The sequence below is a fragment of the Sminthopsis crassicaudata genome, chromosome 5 (genome assembly GCF_048593235.1).
Source record: "Sminthopsis crassicaudata isolate SCR6 chromosome 5, ASM4859323v1, whole genome shotgun sequence".
NCBI classification, from domain to species: domain Eukaryota; kingdom Metazoa; phylum Chordata; class Mammalia; order Dasyuromorphia; family Dasyuridae; genus Sminthopsis; species Sminthopsis crassicaudata.
Window position 1 is genome coordinate 169,578,586 of NC_133621.1, and position 18,261 is coordinate 169,596,846.

The 18,261-nt window shown below is 36.9% G+C and overlaps 1 protein-coding gene across 2 annotated transcripts in view; it reads left to right on the forward strand.

Moving 5' to 3' along the window:
- The first annotated feature begins 1,035 nt into the window (after positions 1-1,035).
- Positions 1,036-18,261, forward strand: part of ITIH5 (inter-alpha-trypsin inhibitor heavy chain 5) — a 75,230-nt gene continuing 58,004 nt past the window's right edge. Inside the window, exons 1-3 of one of the 2 annotated variants that reach the window (XM_074268727.1) lie at positions 1,036-1,322; positions 11,556-11,603; positions 17,691-17,854. In XM_074268727.1, coding sequence (XP_074124828.1) covers positions 1,215-1,322; positions 11,556-11,603; positions 17,691-17,854 — 320 coding nt within the window. In that variant the 5' untranslated portion in view covers positions 1,036-1,214. The remainder of the gene's footprint in view (positions 1,323-11,555; positions 11,604-17,690; positions 17,855-18,261) is intronic. The other variant, XM_074268726.1, reaches the window with a different exon arrangement.

An 18,261-nucleotide genomic window follows, 5' to 3' on the forward strand; every position in this document is an offset into this window, starting at 1 on the left:
GGTCATTTCTGTCTCTATTACTTTATTTTCATAGACCATCCTACTACTTTGGAATGCACTCCTTCCTTTTCCTTTGCCCCAGAGTTCTCTTAAAAAAACAAACAAAAACAGGCTCTTTTGCATGAAGCCTTTCTGATTCCCTCCTCCAGGTGCTACCATCCCTCACAAACTATCTTGTATTTAATTACTTTGTATATAATTGTATTTATTCTCTTGATAGTTACACAGAATATACTTTGTATGAACTTGTTTTTCCGCATTAGAATGTAAGTTCCTACAGTGTTGAAATGGTTTCATGACCAGTGCCTACCACAGTTACCTGCCCGTACACACATTAGGCTTTCGTAAATACTGGTAGACTTTTGAAAAACCTCAAGGGGTAGATGGACAGGAAGAGGTGAAAGTTATGTCTGGTTGGGATGGGAACTGAGTTGTTCCCCCCAAAAAATTGAAACACAGGGAAAGAGGCGACTTTGAACAAAAGGGAAGAGGGAAGGGGAACCACAAATGTCCTTTGTAGGCGATAATAAAGTGTATGCAGGTAAGAGGACGCAGGTGCTCCTATATTATCTAGGGTCTTGGGGATTGTGCAGTTGGAGGGAGAAGCCACCTAGTCTAATAGTCTCACTTTGTAAATCAAGCCACAGCACTTCACAGATACTGTGTCCCACTCGGGATTCGGACTCAGGTCGACCCCCAAAGCACTATTTCCTTCGCATCACACATGTCGGAGTAGGGGAGCTTCAAACAAGCTTTGCAACTTTCCCTCTTGACTGCGTGAGTGTGTATGCGTATTGGGGGGAGAGTCGGGTAGGGTGAAGGGTGGGGGTGGCTGGTCTCCGGGTCCCAAATTTAAACAGTTTTCAGTACCAGCGAGGATCCTTCCAGGGGTGTCCCTGCCTGGCTTGAGGTCGCCTCTGACTCAGGAGAGGGGCTGGATCGGTCCCGGCGGAGAGAGAAGGGAAGGGCGGGGGCCGGAGCTGGGGGTTGGGAAGAAGGGGGGTCGGTGGAGCTTCTCCCACCCAGTTAGCTTTCGGGCTGCCTCTTCTCCAGCTGGGAGGCAGAGGCCGAAAGACTGGGAGGAGCCAGAGCCGGGAGCTGCAGCTGCCTCTGCTGCGGTTGCCGTAGCTGCTACTTCTCCCAACCTCCCAGCCCCGGGCAGTCTCGCTGCTGCTCCCGCTTCGGGATCTCTAGCTGTCTCTCTCCCCTCCAACATGCTTCTGATCCTGGGGCTCTGCTTGGGCCTCCCGCTCTGTGTAGGACATCAGGACCCCCTGGCGCTGGCGGAAGGGCTGGAAGAGGCGCTAAGATGGGACGACCCAGTAAGTATGAGAACTTTGACCGGGGATGGTGGTGAGGACCGGTGGAGTGGAATGGGGCGCTTAGCCTTCTTACAATCCGGACATTCTATTCCTCAATCTCTGTTTGACTTGCCTGATTTTCTCATCCCTATCACTCGTTTTAGAAATTCGAATGCCTGGTCCCCCCATCTTCTCCCTTGACTATCGGGGGGTCTCCCTTGTGAGTTTGCTGTCTGATGATCAGGTGCATTGCATCTGGCTCGCTCTTAACGTTTTCCAGTCTCTCAAGCTCCTCCTCCCACTTTCCATTTCAGTCCTGGATCTCCAGGTTGAGTAGACTTTTTGCTCCCCCCCCCCCCCCACCGGCTGTCAGGGTTGTGGCAGCTTTTAAGCTCAAATTCTGATTTTGAAATTCCTCACTATATTCTGGGGTATTTGGGATGTGGCTTCTTATTTGATCCCCGGAAGGTAGTCTCATTTGATTGCTTCCTTGCAGGGCTCTGGGAAATGTCATCAATCTACAAACTAGGGTTCCTTAATTTCCCATCTGAAAGGTGGAGAAAACATAATACCCATTCACATAGTGTCATGAATAGTTTTTGCCTATCTTAAACTACTGAGATATAGTGATTAGAGCCTTGGAAGATGTGTCAAGAGACAAATTGGAGACCTGGATTTGATTTCTCATTTTGCCATTAACTAGTTGTGTGATTTAGAGCAAATCTCTTAAGCTCTCTGTTTAGTTTCCTCACTCTTTCAAATGAGGAGGTTAGAGAAAGGATTTCTAAAACCCTTTCCAGCTTTAGCATCTCATAACTTGGATTAATGAGCATTGCTTCTTGGGAATGCATCTGGAAACAGAAAGGATATAGGCACTTAACAGATGACTTTTGGGGTGTTCTTAATTTTTATTGGTATCTTTTATTTTATAACACCTGCATTTCCCAATGTGCCTCTCTCTCTCTCCCTCTCCTTCTCCCAGATAGCCATCAATTATAATAAAGAATTTAAAAAGGAAACTAAAACCAAACAAAAACCCGCATCTTCAGCCAAACTAATCAACACTCCAAAGAAGTTTGATAGTACACACAGTGTTCTGTATACATGGCCTCCTACTTCTAGAAAGAAGCTAGGGGTATTTTTTCATATCTTTGGGAACAAGGCTTGAATATTATGATTTCAAAGCATTCAGTTTCTATTGCTTGGTGTTATTTTTTCCATTTACCTTGTAGTCATTGTATATATCTTTTTTCCTGGTTCTGTTTATTTTACTTTGCATCAGTTCATATAAGCCATTCTTTTCTTTTGTGTTTTCTTCATATTCATCGTATCTTAAAGTAACATGTCATATAATTCTCTCTCTGGAGGAGATCCTCACAATAACCCTGCAGAGTAGGTGTTATTTTAAAATTCGCTCCATTTTACAGGTGAGAAAACTAAGGCAAATAGAGATTTAGTGATTTGCCTAGGGTCATAAAATTAGTGTCTGAGGCCAGATTTGAATTCAGGAATTCCTGTTTACAAGTCCAATACTCTATCCATTATATCACTAATTGCATCCAACATTTATCTGCTGCAAATTATTTAACCATTCCTTGACAAATCAACATCCTCTTGGTTTTCAGTTCTGATATAAATATTTTCATGTATATGAGTCAATTCTTTTTTCCACAAACCTCATGGGGGATGCTATGTCTAGCAGTGGAAATTCTGGGTCAAAGGGTATGAACATTTTAATCACTTTTGTTGCATAATTGTTTTTCAGAATGGTTGGACCAGTTCTTAGCTCTGCAAACAATGCAGTAATGTAGTTATCCTCTTACAAATTCTCCATCATTAACTATCCTAATCTTTTGTTAAACATATTTTACCATCTCTCTCACTATTTTCAAATTTTTTTCTGTAAAAAAAAAGCTTTCATATAGTACTACTGGCTGCTAGCATAGTGAAAATATCTTTTGCAATTATAAGGATGTGAAAACTCTTTGAAAAGGATAAAACAGTATGAAAATATAAATGTAAAATGTTTTATACTTACATATATTAAAATACATAATGCCACCCTAGGTATCATCAATAGTTATTTTTGGGAAAAATACATGGGTATCTGTTTCTTTCTCTAGAATTCCATAGTAAATACTGAAGAAAAACCCATGGAGGTATCATGATGGATATTTAAATGTTGCTTTTTCTCAATGGATGTTCTATTCTTTAAAGGATAATAAGAGAGAGAGAGAGAGAGAGAGAGAGAGAGAGAGAGAGAGAGAGAGAGAGAGAGAGAGAGAGAGAGAGAGAGAGAGAGAGAAACAGAGAGAGAGAGAGAGAGACAGAGAGAGACAGAGAGAGAGAGACAGAGAGAGAGAGAGAGAGAGAGAGAGAAACAGAGAGAGAGAGAGAGAGAGAGAGAGAGAGAGAGAGAGAGAGAGAGAGAGAGAGAGAGAGAGAGAGAGAGAAGAGAATGAGACATATGGAAAAGGTATAAGAGAAAGGGAGGGAGAATGAAGACATATGGAAAAAGTAAATTTTTAGGGAGGACCCCTAAAAATTATAGGGCTCCCTAAAGAGTACAGTGTAGTATTATACTTCTAGTTTGGGTGTGGAACTGTTGAGGAATCCACAATGATAAGGTAGTGCAGGCTTCCTTTCTTTTCCAATATTCTCCAAAATATTCTGCTGTGTTGTTATTGTATGGCTGAGTTCCATCAATTCCTCTTGTAAAGATCCCCAGCAGGAAATTCAGAAATATTTTTGTATCAGAGGGGTAGCATGGCATAGCTAGTGTGTGGGGCCCTAAAGTGGAAAAACTGGGCTCTCTCTCCATTCTAGTGCTCACTTGCTGTTTGACAGTAGGCAAATTGTGTTGTCCCTTTCTATTTTGTTTTCCCCAAGGCACAAAAGTGAGTAGTAATTTTCTATGGGCAAATAATGATAGATCTATCCTTCATCTCCCAGGAAATGATCTGAAATTATAACCTACAAATATACCTTCCTATTCCAATGAAATTAGTTAACTGCTGAACAACCTGTAGGAATAGTATGCCAGCCGGAGGAAACATTTTGCATGGTTGATGTGTAATTACTCAAATTGGAATATGTCCAGACCACTGTGGCTGTATTATTCCTTGACACAGATGATAGATGACAACTCCAGTGGGCCAGTAATCTCTAGCCCTTGGTTAGGTTTCAAATTTGAAACAACTCTATTTGGGAACTCCTACCATGTTGGGTCATGAACTCTCTCAGGAGGAATGCTAACCACTAGATTATTGCATTTTCATACAATTATAGAATCTCTGGATTAGGAACATCAGAGATCACTTAGTCCACCTGTACATGGATAGGAATTTGCCATCCAATCCCTACCTCCATATAATTTCCCTCTCTGGGACTATACCTAAATCTCTTTTTCTCCCTCCCTCTCTCCTCTCTCTTTCTCTCCCTCTCCTTCTCTTCTACTCTTCCTCTTTTTCTGTCTTTCTCTCTGTTTTATATGTCTGTCTCTCTCTGTCTCTTTCTATCTGTCTCCTCTGTCTCTCTATCTCTTTCTCTCTCTTACCAATACGTCAAACAAAATTAAATCACCACAGATTTAGTGCCTACTATCTGAGAAGCACACTGTGCTGGGTCCAAGGCCATATCTTTAAGGAATTTGCATTTCCTTATGTCCTTGCTTGGTCTTCGCATGTTCTCACATTCTGCCTAAATGCTACTCTAATTCCTGACTCAGTCATAACCTAATATCTCCTTTTCTTTGGGGTTTTAGGGGAAAAAACCTCACATTTTTACTATCAATTACCAACTCTCCTATTCCACTCTTCTTGCCTTTCTTCTATTTCTTCTTCTCTTCCCTTCTTATTTCTCTCCGCTCTGCCTTCCCTTTCACTCTCCATCTTCCCTCTCACTTCCTTTTTATCCTTCATCTGTCCTCTTTCTTCTTTTTTCTCTTCTCAAAACTTCCTAGGAAGGAACCATCAACTCAGGCAAATCTTGACTATAATGACCTGTGGCAAATCTAAATTAAGAATTATTGAAGAGAACCTATGATGGCTCTCAAGGCCCATTCACTCCATTTATTTCTCCCCTTTTTCTGATCTAAATCATTTCTGCCTTCCTGCCAGAGAAGAATGTGCTTTTTCTGAACCAATACATAAAGAAGTTTAGATCTTCTGGGGAGAACAAAGTTTCTTCTCTACTTTGTTTCTGTGTTCTTTTTCACTGGTTAGATCTTTTAAATGTCATAAGCTCTTTTCCTTTCCCCACCTCCCATTCAACACTTGTGGTCCTTGAGTTGGTCAGAGGAGAACAATTTCCCTTTAACTGGGGTTTTAAGATGTTTCATTGTACCTGATAACTTCTTGTAATTGAAAATGTTTTGAAGAAGAGAGAAGAGTCTAATGTTTATGGCCTGGATGCTATTACTGCTCTTGCTTTGATCCATGGGAAGGAAAAACTTAGTCATTCATCTCCCTGCATCTACTGATACTTCTGCTCTCCATAGGGACTGAGGTTCATTAAGCAGCAAACACACAACTGATTGGAAAACACTCCTGCATTGGTAGCCATTGTCACAGACTTTTAGACCTGTAGGGACTATTTTGTCAAAATCCTTTATTGTAAAGATGAGGAAACTAAGATCTTTCTTACTTATTTTTGTCCATATTCTTCCTTTCTCCTCTACATAATCCCCTCCATTCCAATGCCTGTTATTTAATCAACAATTTATTAAATGCCTACTATGGGATAGGTACAGTACTAGATGATGGAGATAAAAAGATAAAATGAAGTCATCCCTCTTCTCAAAATTCTATCAGGAAAGGTAACATGTACATGAATGTATACATGTATGTATGACATACATGAGTATGTATGCATACACATACATACATACATACATATTTAAAATAAATAAAAGTAATGAATAATTCAGGGAAGAATCGCCAGCAGCTAGGTAGGGTTAGTAAAGCTTGTTGTTTAAATTGAGCTTTGAATGAAACTCGTGATTCTAAGTGGTAGTGGTAAGGAATGAATACATTTAAGGTATGTAGGAAAGCCTGTGACAAAGAATCAAGACAAGTATTTTGCATGTAATGTGCAACAGGAAGGCAAATTGGGCTATACTAAAGAGTTTGACTGGGATTAATATGTAATAAGGCTAGGAAGGTGTATTGGAGATAGGCTGTGAAGGACTTGAAATGTCAGTCGTTATTGCGTCAGTTTGTGACTCTATGGAACATAGCACTTGCTCCTTCTATTTTCCATTTTCTCTCAAAGTCTGTCCAAGTTCATGTCCATTATTTCCATGACATTATCTATCTCATTCTCTGCCACCCTCTTCTCCTTTTGCCATCAATATTTTCTCCGACATCGGGGTCTTTTCTCATGAGTCCTGTCTTCTCATTATATGGTCAAAGTATTTAAATTTTAGCTTCAGATTTGACTTTCCAATGAATAGCCTGAATTAATTTCTCTTAAGTATTAACTGATTGGACATTGCTGTCCAAGGGATTGTCAAAAGTCTTCTCCAGTATCACAATTCAAAATTGTTGATTCTATAGCACTCCTTATGGTCCAACTCTCAGCCATATATTGCTATTGGAAAAATCATAGCTGTGATTATATAGACCTTTACATCAAGATGTCTCTGCTTTTGAGTATGCTGTCCAAAGTTGCCATAGCTTTCCTTCCAAGAAACAAGTGTTTTTTAGTTTCATAACTGCAGGTGCTGTCTGCAGTGACCTTTAAGCTCAAGAATATAAAATCTGACACTGCTTCCATTTCTTCTCTTTCAATTTGCCAGTAGGATTTGCATTTCATATTAGAATTAATAGGGAGCTATTGGAATTTATTGAATAGTTTATTGAACAGGGCAATAGCATGGACAGATCTCTATATATGGAGAATGAGTGTGTGTGTGTGTGTGTGTGTGTGTGTGTGTGTGTGAACTTGAAATAGGGAGCTTAATTAGGAGGCTATTTTAATACTACAGGAAAAAAGTTGATGATGGCTTGAACTAAGGCCATATGCATGAGTGAGGCAAAAGGAATGAGTTTGAAAAATGTGGGGGTACAGTTGACCAGCCTTGGCAAGTGAGAAGATATGTGGGCTGAGGGAGTGGGAGGGGTGAAAATGACTTCTTTAAGCTAAGTTGTCCTTGCTTTGTCTTGTCCCTAGTGTCTCCTCTTCCTTTTATTTTGTTGTCATTTAAACACATCCCTTATGATCTTATAAAGGAACTCTTTCACTGATCCTTCATCCCAAGGAACATTTATAGTTATTATGGAGCCATTTTCAGGTCCTGTCAGGAAGATTCATCTCCCTGAGTTCATATCTGGCCTCAGATATTTACTAGTTCTGTGACCCTATACAAGTCACTTATCTTTTTGCCCCAATTTCTTCATTTGTAAAATGAGCTGGACAAAGAAATAGCAATCTTATTAATAAATAAGATTTATTAATCTTTCCCATCTAACCAAACACAGTCCTCTCTTTTTCATTGTACTTTCAAAGTATAAAAATACATTCTGATGGATAGAATGCTTGGTAATAGTAAAACCTGCAATCATTTTCTGCCTTTGACATACTGGTAATGTGATCTTGGGTTAGTCACTTACCTTTTCAATGTTCTAGACTATGGCTTTTTAAACTTTTTCCACTCGTGAACTCTTTTCTCCCTGGTAAATAGGTATATAAAATAAGTATACAAATCAAACACTGATAAGAAATCATAATTTCATGATCACTACTTATGAGATCCCATATGAGATCACAACCCACAGTTTAAGAAGACAACTCTCTAAACTATAAATTCTAGAAACATTGACCACCTGTATTGATAGAAGGCGATCCCTGTATCAATGAAATCACTGATCAAGTCCCTATCATCTTTTCTATTGAGCTTCAAATTTCCAAATCACATCATGTTTCATTTTCTTGTCTAGACTAAACTCAGTCCCTATCAGCTTGTTGGATAGATAGCTTGATGAATAGAAGCAATGGGAAAGTATTCACAGAGGACTTCTTCTAAGATAAATAATTTTGTTGACATGGGTACACCTTCCCTTCTACCAGTCCAGTGGAAAGGACATGATTACCTTGTGTCTATCAACTTAGTGATGAGCCTCCCAAACCTAGTTTGGCTAGTCTTTAGATAACACTTGGACTGTGTGTGTCATAAATACCTATCCCCAATCCCATTGTAAATGTCTAGCTCATTTGTTAGGGAACTGTCAGAGCTTGTGTTGTATTGAAAGAGCTTTGGAAAATCCAGGATTACCTACATAATGCAATGATACACTAGAGTAGGGGTTTAATGGAGGAACTTGGCATCCCATATAATACCTCTGGATCTTCGCATTGCCCTGACTTCTCATTTCTGGCTTTCAGAATCATTCCCTTCACTAAGGACCAAATCAAGGCCACTTTCTATGGATTTTGTCCATCTTAGATTATTTTGCATTAGTATTTTTTCTGTGTCTATTTTAGCCTTCAAAGAAGGAGAGCTTAAAGCTGGGCCTGGAGTCAGGAAAACTCATCTCCCTGAGTTCAGATCTGGCCTCAGATATTTACTAGCTCTGTGACTCTATACAAGTCACTTTTCTTTTTGCCCCAATTTCTTCATCTGTAAAATGACCTGGACAAAGAAATAGCAAACCACTCCAGTATCTTTGCCAAGAAAACTGCAAAATGAATAATTGGACGTGACTAAAATGGATCAATGATAAGAAAACTAGAGCTCTTTAAGGGCCAGGAGTGTTTTTATTTTTGTCTTTGTATTTCTAGAACCTATCACTGTGTTTTGTAAATAGAAGACAGTTCCTGAATATTTGCTGAATTAAAGAAATTTGATATTTAACTAACAATAGTGAGACTTCCCAATGGGCACCAAAAATCCATATATGAACCCCACACACAAAATGTAACCAGCACTTTACCTTTTCAAACAAATTTTGATTCTGTTCATTTTAAGTTTGGCCTGAAGTGTAGCTATAATGATCCCTCAGAGAGACCTAGATATTCATCTCAGAAGCAAAAGGCCTACTTCTCTTATTCTCTATGAAATCTGTTTACCAGAAAAATATATTTTACAAAGGAGAGACTTCAAAGAAAATATTTTAGATCAATCAAGCTCCAAGTAAGTCCCATAGGGGGTTGGGCCCTCTTATTGAACCATAGAATAATTTTAAGTGGTTCCTGACCTCTCTACAATTCCAGGTAGAAAAACCTTATTGTTAAAAAAGACAGATATTGGAGTAGAACTGGGTAAGTAGTTGTTCCTTTGGTCTCTTATAGGTATCTGAAGAATCCTTCTCTGTTCCTACATTCTGGGGGTCAAAAATTACCATGCAGCCTGAAATTCTCATTGGGCATCTATATGGCTGCCAGCCTAGATACTATGTCTCTTTCCTCTTTTTTTTTTTTTTATTATGATTTAGCCTCCCTTTTATGGAGATGGCTCCATAGTGACTTAAGTATGTTCTCTAATCACCATGTAAATGTTAGCCTATAGGTAGCATAAAGTGCTGAACTTGGAGTAGAGGAGACCTGGATTTAAATTCTGTCTCAGAGATTTAACTACCTATAAAAATTTAGGAAAGTCACTCCATCTCTCTAAGCCTCAGTGTTTCTCTTTATTAAATGGGTATAACAATATACCTTCTTCATAGGATTGGTGTGAAGATCAAATAAAATAATATGGGCAATCTGATAGATAAATCTAAGAAAACTGCACAAATGCTAGTAATTATTATTATTTTTATGACAAAAATGTTTTATCAGCAAGCTTATAGTCACAGAGCTACAGTATTTTAAAACTGGGAAGGGCCCAACTCTTTCTTGAACAAGAATTTTTTCTACAACATACCAGACAAAGGGTCATCCAACCATTGCTTGAAGACCTCCTGAGGGGGAACTCCAAAGAAACCTATTCCACATTTGGATAGCTCTAACAGTCAGGAAATTTTTCACATGAAGCTTCTCTGCAACTTTTATCTAGTACATCTTACATTAACCCTGAAGGGATTGCTAATGTTCAGTATTCAGTAGCAACTGAATATGTTGCTGATGATCTTGATTGTGACTAGTATTTCTATATCACTTAAAGGTTTTAAAGCACTTTGAAGGCATCTCATTATTTTCACAACAACCCTTAGAGGTAGGTGCTATTATTCTTTCCATTTTGTAGAAAGAGAACTGAGGCAAACAGAAGTCGAATGAGTCGCCCAGTTAATATGTGAATTTGAACTCTTCTTGCCTCCAGGCTTAGGGATCTGTCCACTGCATAACTCACATTTATGTAGAGCTTTTAAGTGTACAAATCAAATTCTTCAAAAAAAACCCCACTTTTAAGCTTCCTTTTAAGTCTTGTCTTTCCCCTTCATCAAGTTCCATCAATCTTTAGAGTTTTTTTTTCTTTTTTAATGTTAGGAATGTCCAGTATGTGACTTCCTTTTTCTCTCAGGGGAGAGACGTCCTTCCCTATGATCATCATTTTTAATATCTTATTATGAAATGTTTATTGTTAACTATTATTAGTAATACTTAATGAAAAGAAAAAAAGAAGACACGATTCTCTTTGGATCTCCCATGGAACATAACACTCAAAGCTCCAGGGTACTAGGATGAGAAAAATGTTTGTAGTTAGATTGTGTACTCCTTGCAGACAGGGAATATTTTTCTCTTTACTTTTACTTCTGTTTCTAGTACTCAGCACAGTGCCTGGAACATAGTAAAGCACTTAATAATTGCTTGTTAACCTGTGAGATAGGTAGCATAGGTACCTATGAGAAAACTGAGGCTTGGACTTTCCCCAAAAAATTCCTTGCTTCCTCCAACATACTTTAAGTGAATATTTAACATTTATATCTCTAGTGAAGGTGTTTCCTGAATTATTGACCATCAATCCATCAAATTTACACATCTTAATGTTAATGTTAATGCTAAAAGTCAGAGTAGTATTAATTTCAAGGCAACAAAGAAGTGAAATATTTTTCATCTTTTCTGTTACATGTTGCCTTACTGGTTAAGCATTCATCTTGGTCTAAGCATTTTGTCATAGCTTTAGATAACAGCTCATTTAACTTTTGAATTGAATTTGGTATCCCTACGGAACCCAAAGAGTATGAAGAAGTATTCTGATTTTAAAAGACAGTTTTTCTAGAGTAGGATATAAAGAATCTAACCAGTCATTCATGATTATATTTCATAAATTCTTTTTTTTTTAATTTTTGTTTTTTTATTTTTATTTTTTACTTTTAGCAGGTTGGACACCGAGTCCCAAGACAGATCAGGCTACAACAAAGGCTGGTAAGTATATTCATTTGGCATCTGAAAAACAGATTTTCTTTACTGTACTAATTCCTTTGAACTAGTCATTGCCTTTGATTAAGGCTCCCTGAAAACTTATAAAGAAGCACTTGCATTAATGCTAAAGTTTGATAGTATTAAGCTTTGAAAGCCATTGTTGTTTTATCAAGCTTTTAAAAAATAGATGTGAGCTTTCCTTTTTGGCAAAGGAACAGATCATGCCAGTAGGAAAGCAAGGACAAACTACTTTAAAAATAATCTACTACATAGGGTTTCAAAGGCCTTCTTATAAAAATATAACCAAACATGAAACTTTTTTTCCTTTTAAGATTTCTCTTCAACTCCCCCTAGGGGCTTAAAAACAACAAAATCTTCTTAGTGAAGTAAACAAATGGGAACATCCGCAGATGTAGGCTAAAGCTTCATGGAATGAAAGTTGGGCAAGAATTTGAGTGAATTTTGGAGATTAGCAGATTGGGAATTTGGGATAACCTCTAGAAATTCTAATAACTTATTTTGGAGTTATCTGTTAACCGACTACTGTGTACTCAATGATAAAGCATTTCAAAACACTGAAAAGCTCCCTCACTCTCTAGGGTCTTCTTCTTCTTCTTCTTCTTCTTCTTCTTCTTCTTCTTCTTCTTCTTCTTCTTCTTCTTCTTCTTCTTCTTCTTCTTCTTCTTCTTCTTCTTCTTCTTCTTCTTCTTCTTCTTCTTCTTCTTCTTCTTCTTCTTCTTCTTCTTCTTCTTCTTCTTCTTCTTCTTCTTCTTCTTCTTCTTCTTCTTCTTCTTCTTCTTCTTTTTTTTTTTGAATGCTAAGAATGTCCAGTATGAGTCTTTTTCTCCCTTAGGAAAAAGACTTCCTTCCATAGGGAAGGACAATCATAGGATTGTCATTGTTTATATTGTATTATGAGATCTTCCTTCCCTATAATTGTCACTGTTCAAATTATGTTATGCAATTTTTACCATTAACTACTATTAATAGTACATATGAAAATAAAAAAAGAAGACACGATTTTCTTAGAGCCTCCCTTAGAATGATGCAGTCAGAGCTGCCTAGCACCAGGAAGAGAGAGATGCTTGCCCTTAGAATTCCATCAGCATCCTTTGGAATTGACCATCCTTGACGCTTATCTCTTGCTAACTAGCTTTCTCTTAAATTGTTAACCTATTATTATTAAAGGCCAAGGACTTTACATTTTCTTAGGTCCTCCATAGTGGGCATAGTGTTGTGTAGCTATACTGAAAGTAATTATTATTTCATGAATATCCTTCATTGTTGCCAACCCCTGCGAGCTTTAGTAGATAGTTTTAATAAACTAATAGTCATGGTGTATGCTTATAATTCCTCTTGCTCAGGAGGCTGAGCCTGGTAGATTACTTGAACGTGGGAGTTCTGAGTTGCAATGGGGTTAAAGCTGATTTGGTATTCACCCAAGTCTGGCAATCAATTTAATGAGCCTCTGGGATTAGAGGGCTATCCCATTGCCTAAGGAGGGGTGAAATAGCCCAGGTCAGAACAGCAGAGAAAGCCAAAGTATTAGAATTGAGCCTGTGATAACCCAAGGTCATGTAATCAGTATCTGTCAGAGGCAGGAATCAAACTCATGTTTTCCTGACTCTAAGGGAAACTCTGTTATATCACTTACATGCTGCCATATATTTTGTTGATGTTGTCATGTCCAACTCTTTGTGACCCCATTTTGAGTTCTCTTGATAAAGATACTGGAATGATTTGCCATTTCCTTTTCCAGCTCATTTTACAAATGAGGAAACTGAGGCAAACAGTCATGTCTCAAGTCTCCAGTTCAGTTAAGTCAGTTAACAACTTAGTGGCTATCTAAAATTATAAGTTTTAGAGAAAGACTGACCTGAATTAAAAGATCATAGATTTTAGAACTGGAAGGAATCTTAGAATTAAAAGAATCAATTATTTTCCCTTTCTCTCCAAAGTTGATGTTTCCAATTCAATAATAAGCCAACAAGCATTTTTAAAACAACTATCTGTCAGGTCCTATGCTAAGTACTGGGGATACAAAAACAGTTTAAAAAAAGAATAAAAACAAACAAAAATCCACAAGCTCTCACAGTCTAATGAGGGAAATAACATCTAATGACCTCTTTATAAACAGGATATAGGACAAACTGGAGATATATACAGAGGGAAGATACTAGCATTAAGAGGCTTGGGGAAAACCTTGTTGGGATTTTAGGTAGGATTTGAAGGAAGCCAAGAAAACCAGGAGACAGAGATATTAAAGAAGGGAGTTCCATGTATGAGGGACAGCCAGTTTTTGAAAATGCCTGTAATCTGGAGCTGGAGCATCTTGTTTGAAGAAAAGCAATGAAGCTGAAGTCATTGGAGCACAGAATACTTTGTGGGGGAGTATGATGTCTCCCTTTATTTTATAGATGAAGAAATTGAGGGCCAGAGTAATGAAATGACTTTTCCATGGTCACACAGTGTCTAAGATAGGGATTAAACCTAATCTTCCTGCCTTTTCTGGGAACTTCCCCTATCAATGCAATCACAAGTCAATTCTTATTTGAGAAAAAAAGTCAATGAGACCTGGGCATAGATGAATGTCTGGGGTTAATTCAGGTCATCTTTTTGTTACTTGGTTTTAAATAACTCACTTGAGTCATGTTGAGAAGTTTGGTTCATGGATTCCCAAGATCAGACTGCTTTTCAATCTGTTTTAACTTTCCTAGGAAATAATGAAGGAGAAATTAGATTGTGTCACAGGAAGAACTTCCTCCACCCTAATTTTCCATTTTTGTTTCCAAATTAAAAAAAAATAAATGAGAGTTTGGAAAGGGTTTTATGCCATTAAGGAATATCATTTTGAGATGATTGAAGCAACTTTTTATATTCCCTTTGTTCCCATATACTAATGTAGTGTCTCACTTAAACTTTGCTAGGCATTCAAAGACATCTGTGATCTTGTCTCTCTCTCTCTCTCTCTCTCTCTTTTTTTTTTTTTTTGTTAACTGTCTGAGACCAGATTTGAACTCGGGTCCTCCTGAATTCAGGGCTGGTGCTCTATCGTCTCCGCCACCTAGCTGCCCCAATCTTGTGTCTCTTTACCTATATAACCTGTCTCTTAAAATATGACTCCATTCTAATCAGGCTCACTCTGTCACTGTCACAGGACGGGTTATTCCTATCTCCATTATTTACTTATATCCTTCCCTATGCCCTATGATCTTTTTATGATGTCCTTTCTTTCCTTTTAAATTTATCTATATTCTCAAGATCTAATCAGGTTCTACTTCTTCCATAAAGCTATATTTGCTTATCACAGTCCTCAATAATCTCTAGAGAAACAGTTTCATGTAGGGGAAGAAGTATTGTATTTGGAATAAGAAGGCTTGGATTCTAATTACAATTCTTACTTACTACTGCCCAGGTGAGCTTAGTCAAATCTCTTTGCCTCTCTTCATATATGTTGTCATATATACAATGAAATAAATGAGATAGCTTTTTTATAGTTAGTTATTTTTTTAATTTACATTTTTTATTATGGCTTTTTTATTTACAAGCAATATCCATGGGTAATTTTACAGCACTGACAATTGCCAAGCCTTTTGTTCCAATTTTTCCCCTCCTTCCCTCCACCCCCTCCCTCAATGAGATAACTTTTAAAGAACCTTCCTGAGATATAAATCCTTTTCTCTAAACTCTGATAATATTTAGAGTAAGTACCACACAGTATAATGTTTAATTTGTGGACATTTGTTTCATTTCCCAAAATGGATTGTATATTCATTCAGGGAAGAAACCATGTGTCATTTTTCCCATGTTTACTCCCATTTCAATATGTGCTGTATGAACCATGAGGTGGAGTATGAAAAAGAGTATCAATCATTCTGGAAGATGGGGGCTCCAGAAAAATATAACTGGTAAACTATTTTGAGTTAAAATACCTCTCCTTTGCCCAACATTCAAAGACCTCCCAAGCCTATTACCAGCCTATCTTTCTATTCCTTTGTTACCAACTTATCTTTATAGTCTCCTCCATACATTTTATGCTCAAAGAAAATGTGTTTGTTTTCCTTCCACAAATATTCTTTGTACTCTTTCACCTCCATCCTTTCATGCTGTTTTGTAGGCCAGTAATGATGTTCCTCTCTCACTTTATCTATTAATTTTCATGTAGTTATGAAAAAAACAGTTCACAAATCCCATCTCCCCTGAAGTCTTTCTTGACTCTCTTGGGTGTTTCCCCCTCAGGCTTCACATAGTTCTTTGTTTTATAGTCCTTTTACTGCATTTATCTGGTCATATGGTAGGATGTAGTAGTCTGTGTGGGTAACTTACTTCTATTAGAAGCAAATAAACTCAATGAAAATAAGAACCATAATTTATTAAAACTTTTTATTTCCCTACATTTAGCATATTGCTCTCTGTATAAGCACTTAATAAATGTGTGCTAAACAAATGAACCAATGCTCTACCATGAGTAACATTGAAAACTTTCTGTAGTCTTGGTTCTTCTCAATGGTTCAGTGATCCAAGATAATCCCAATAAACTTTGGATAGAAAATGCCATCTGCATTCAGAAAGAGAGCTATGGAGATTGAATGTAAATCAACACATGCTATGTTCATTTTTTTTTCTGTTTTGTTTTCTTTTGTCATAGGTTTTTTTTTTCCTTTTGTTTTGATTTTTCTCTCCCACCATGATTCATAAAGAAAAGTATATATTAAAAGTTAATATGCATGTAAAAAACAAAATAAAACACATATATGGAAAAAGAGAAAACTTTCTGCAAACTGAGGTCTTAAACTTTTTTATAGAATTATTTTTTTATTAAAAAAAGTAGAATTTCTTAGTGTAATCAGAAAAAAATTCTCTTCCTGTGAAAGGGATGTTCTGTTGTTTCAAACTTGAAGCACCATTTTTAATAAGTACTAAATGATGTCCTGAGAAGTAAGGACAATATGTCCATATATGATAATATTTCAGACTATTAAATAATGTAGATCTGGATTCCAATCTATTTGCATTTCCATTTGTGTTTTTTTTCTTCTTTGACAATATTTTATGTAATCTAAATTTTAAAATTGAAAAAAATAATTATTTTTATGTACCAAACTCTTCAGCACTTCTATATGGTTCAGAACCAGAAGCCCATGTCATTTTATCAGTGGAAATTAAAATTACAATTAAAAAATAAATACTAAAGAAGAGGAATTACTCAGCTGCTTTACCACTGAACCTTAAGGAGCATAGGATATTTCCATTCAACCCTCAGTCATAACTTTCTCTGTGTTTTTGTTGCTTTGGCTCATTGAAATATAAGTTCCTCGGGGAGAAGGACTTTACTATTTTTCTGTTTGTATCTCTAGCATTTAGCATAGTGCTTTGTGCATAGTAAGTACATAAAAATACTTCATTCATTCACTCAGAAATTTTATTTCCTAAAATATTTTATTTTTATAGAGGAACGGGACTTTAATATTTATAATACTTTTGTTGCTTAATTCTCAGAGGACTTCTGTGAATTATTGCCATCACTACTGATAGGATGAGTTTTAGAGGTAAGCCCCGATAGAAGGCTTCAGTGAATAGTTACCGAAACAAAAATAAAAGCATCAAGCATTCTTTTAATTAAGATCTTTTTTGAAATATGTAACCAATTCAGTGGTTTTTGATTATTTGATTATTCATATCTTTTAGAGGAATCTTGAATTGAATTACAAAGTTAAAACAACATCGATCACTTTGTACTTGGGATCAGAAAGACTAGGTTTGAATTTCAGCTCTGGTACTCACTAGATAGGTGATTAAGAGCCAATCATTCTAACTCTCTAATCCTCAATTTCCTCATTTGTAAAGTGGGGATAATTTTCTGATGATATCTATTTTACAGGATTTTTGTGAAAAAAAGCAAGATTTACTCTCTGGGGAAAAGTGGATGGGAATCATATGATTTAGAGTTGGAGAAGAGGAATGAATGAAGGGGAAAGATAAGAAAAGGCCTCTAAATTATCTCCAAATTTTCCCAATGAAAAAATACTTTTTTGAATTATGGACCAACTAAGCATAGAGAATAATCAGTAGTTGTTTTATTTCCCATAGAAAACCAAGCCCTTGATGACGCACTTTTCGGTGAAATCTACCATTATCTCTCGTTATGCCTTCACCATGGTTTCCTGTAGCCTGTTGAATCGGGCATCAGAGGACAAGGAATTTGAGTTTCAGATGCAGATCCCAGCTGTAGCCTTCATTACCAACTTCACTATGTAGGTGGTACAAATGTCAAAAGCTTTACACAAATCTTGTGCTGTAGGATGCTCAAAGTCAGCCCAAAATGATACTGATGATCTAGACAACGGTGAAGATCCAGGACGATGCTGAGAATGGGTTGAGAATATTAGAATGGAAAGTGTATATGTTTCTGTGTATTTGTATATTTACTATATACATACAAATCCATATATATGTGTATTCTACATATATAATACAGACACCATATATATGTATATATCCTATATATAAAATAAAATACACATATATGTATTTATGGTAGTTCAAGAGATTTGAAAACTGCTTTAAACTATCTAGAGTAGCAGATCTATTTTGGGTCTAAATCAAACTCAAAAGGTTTACAAAACAGGGTGGTGTTTGGGATTTAATTTTAGATCTGGGC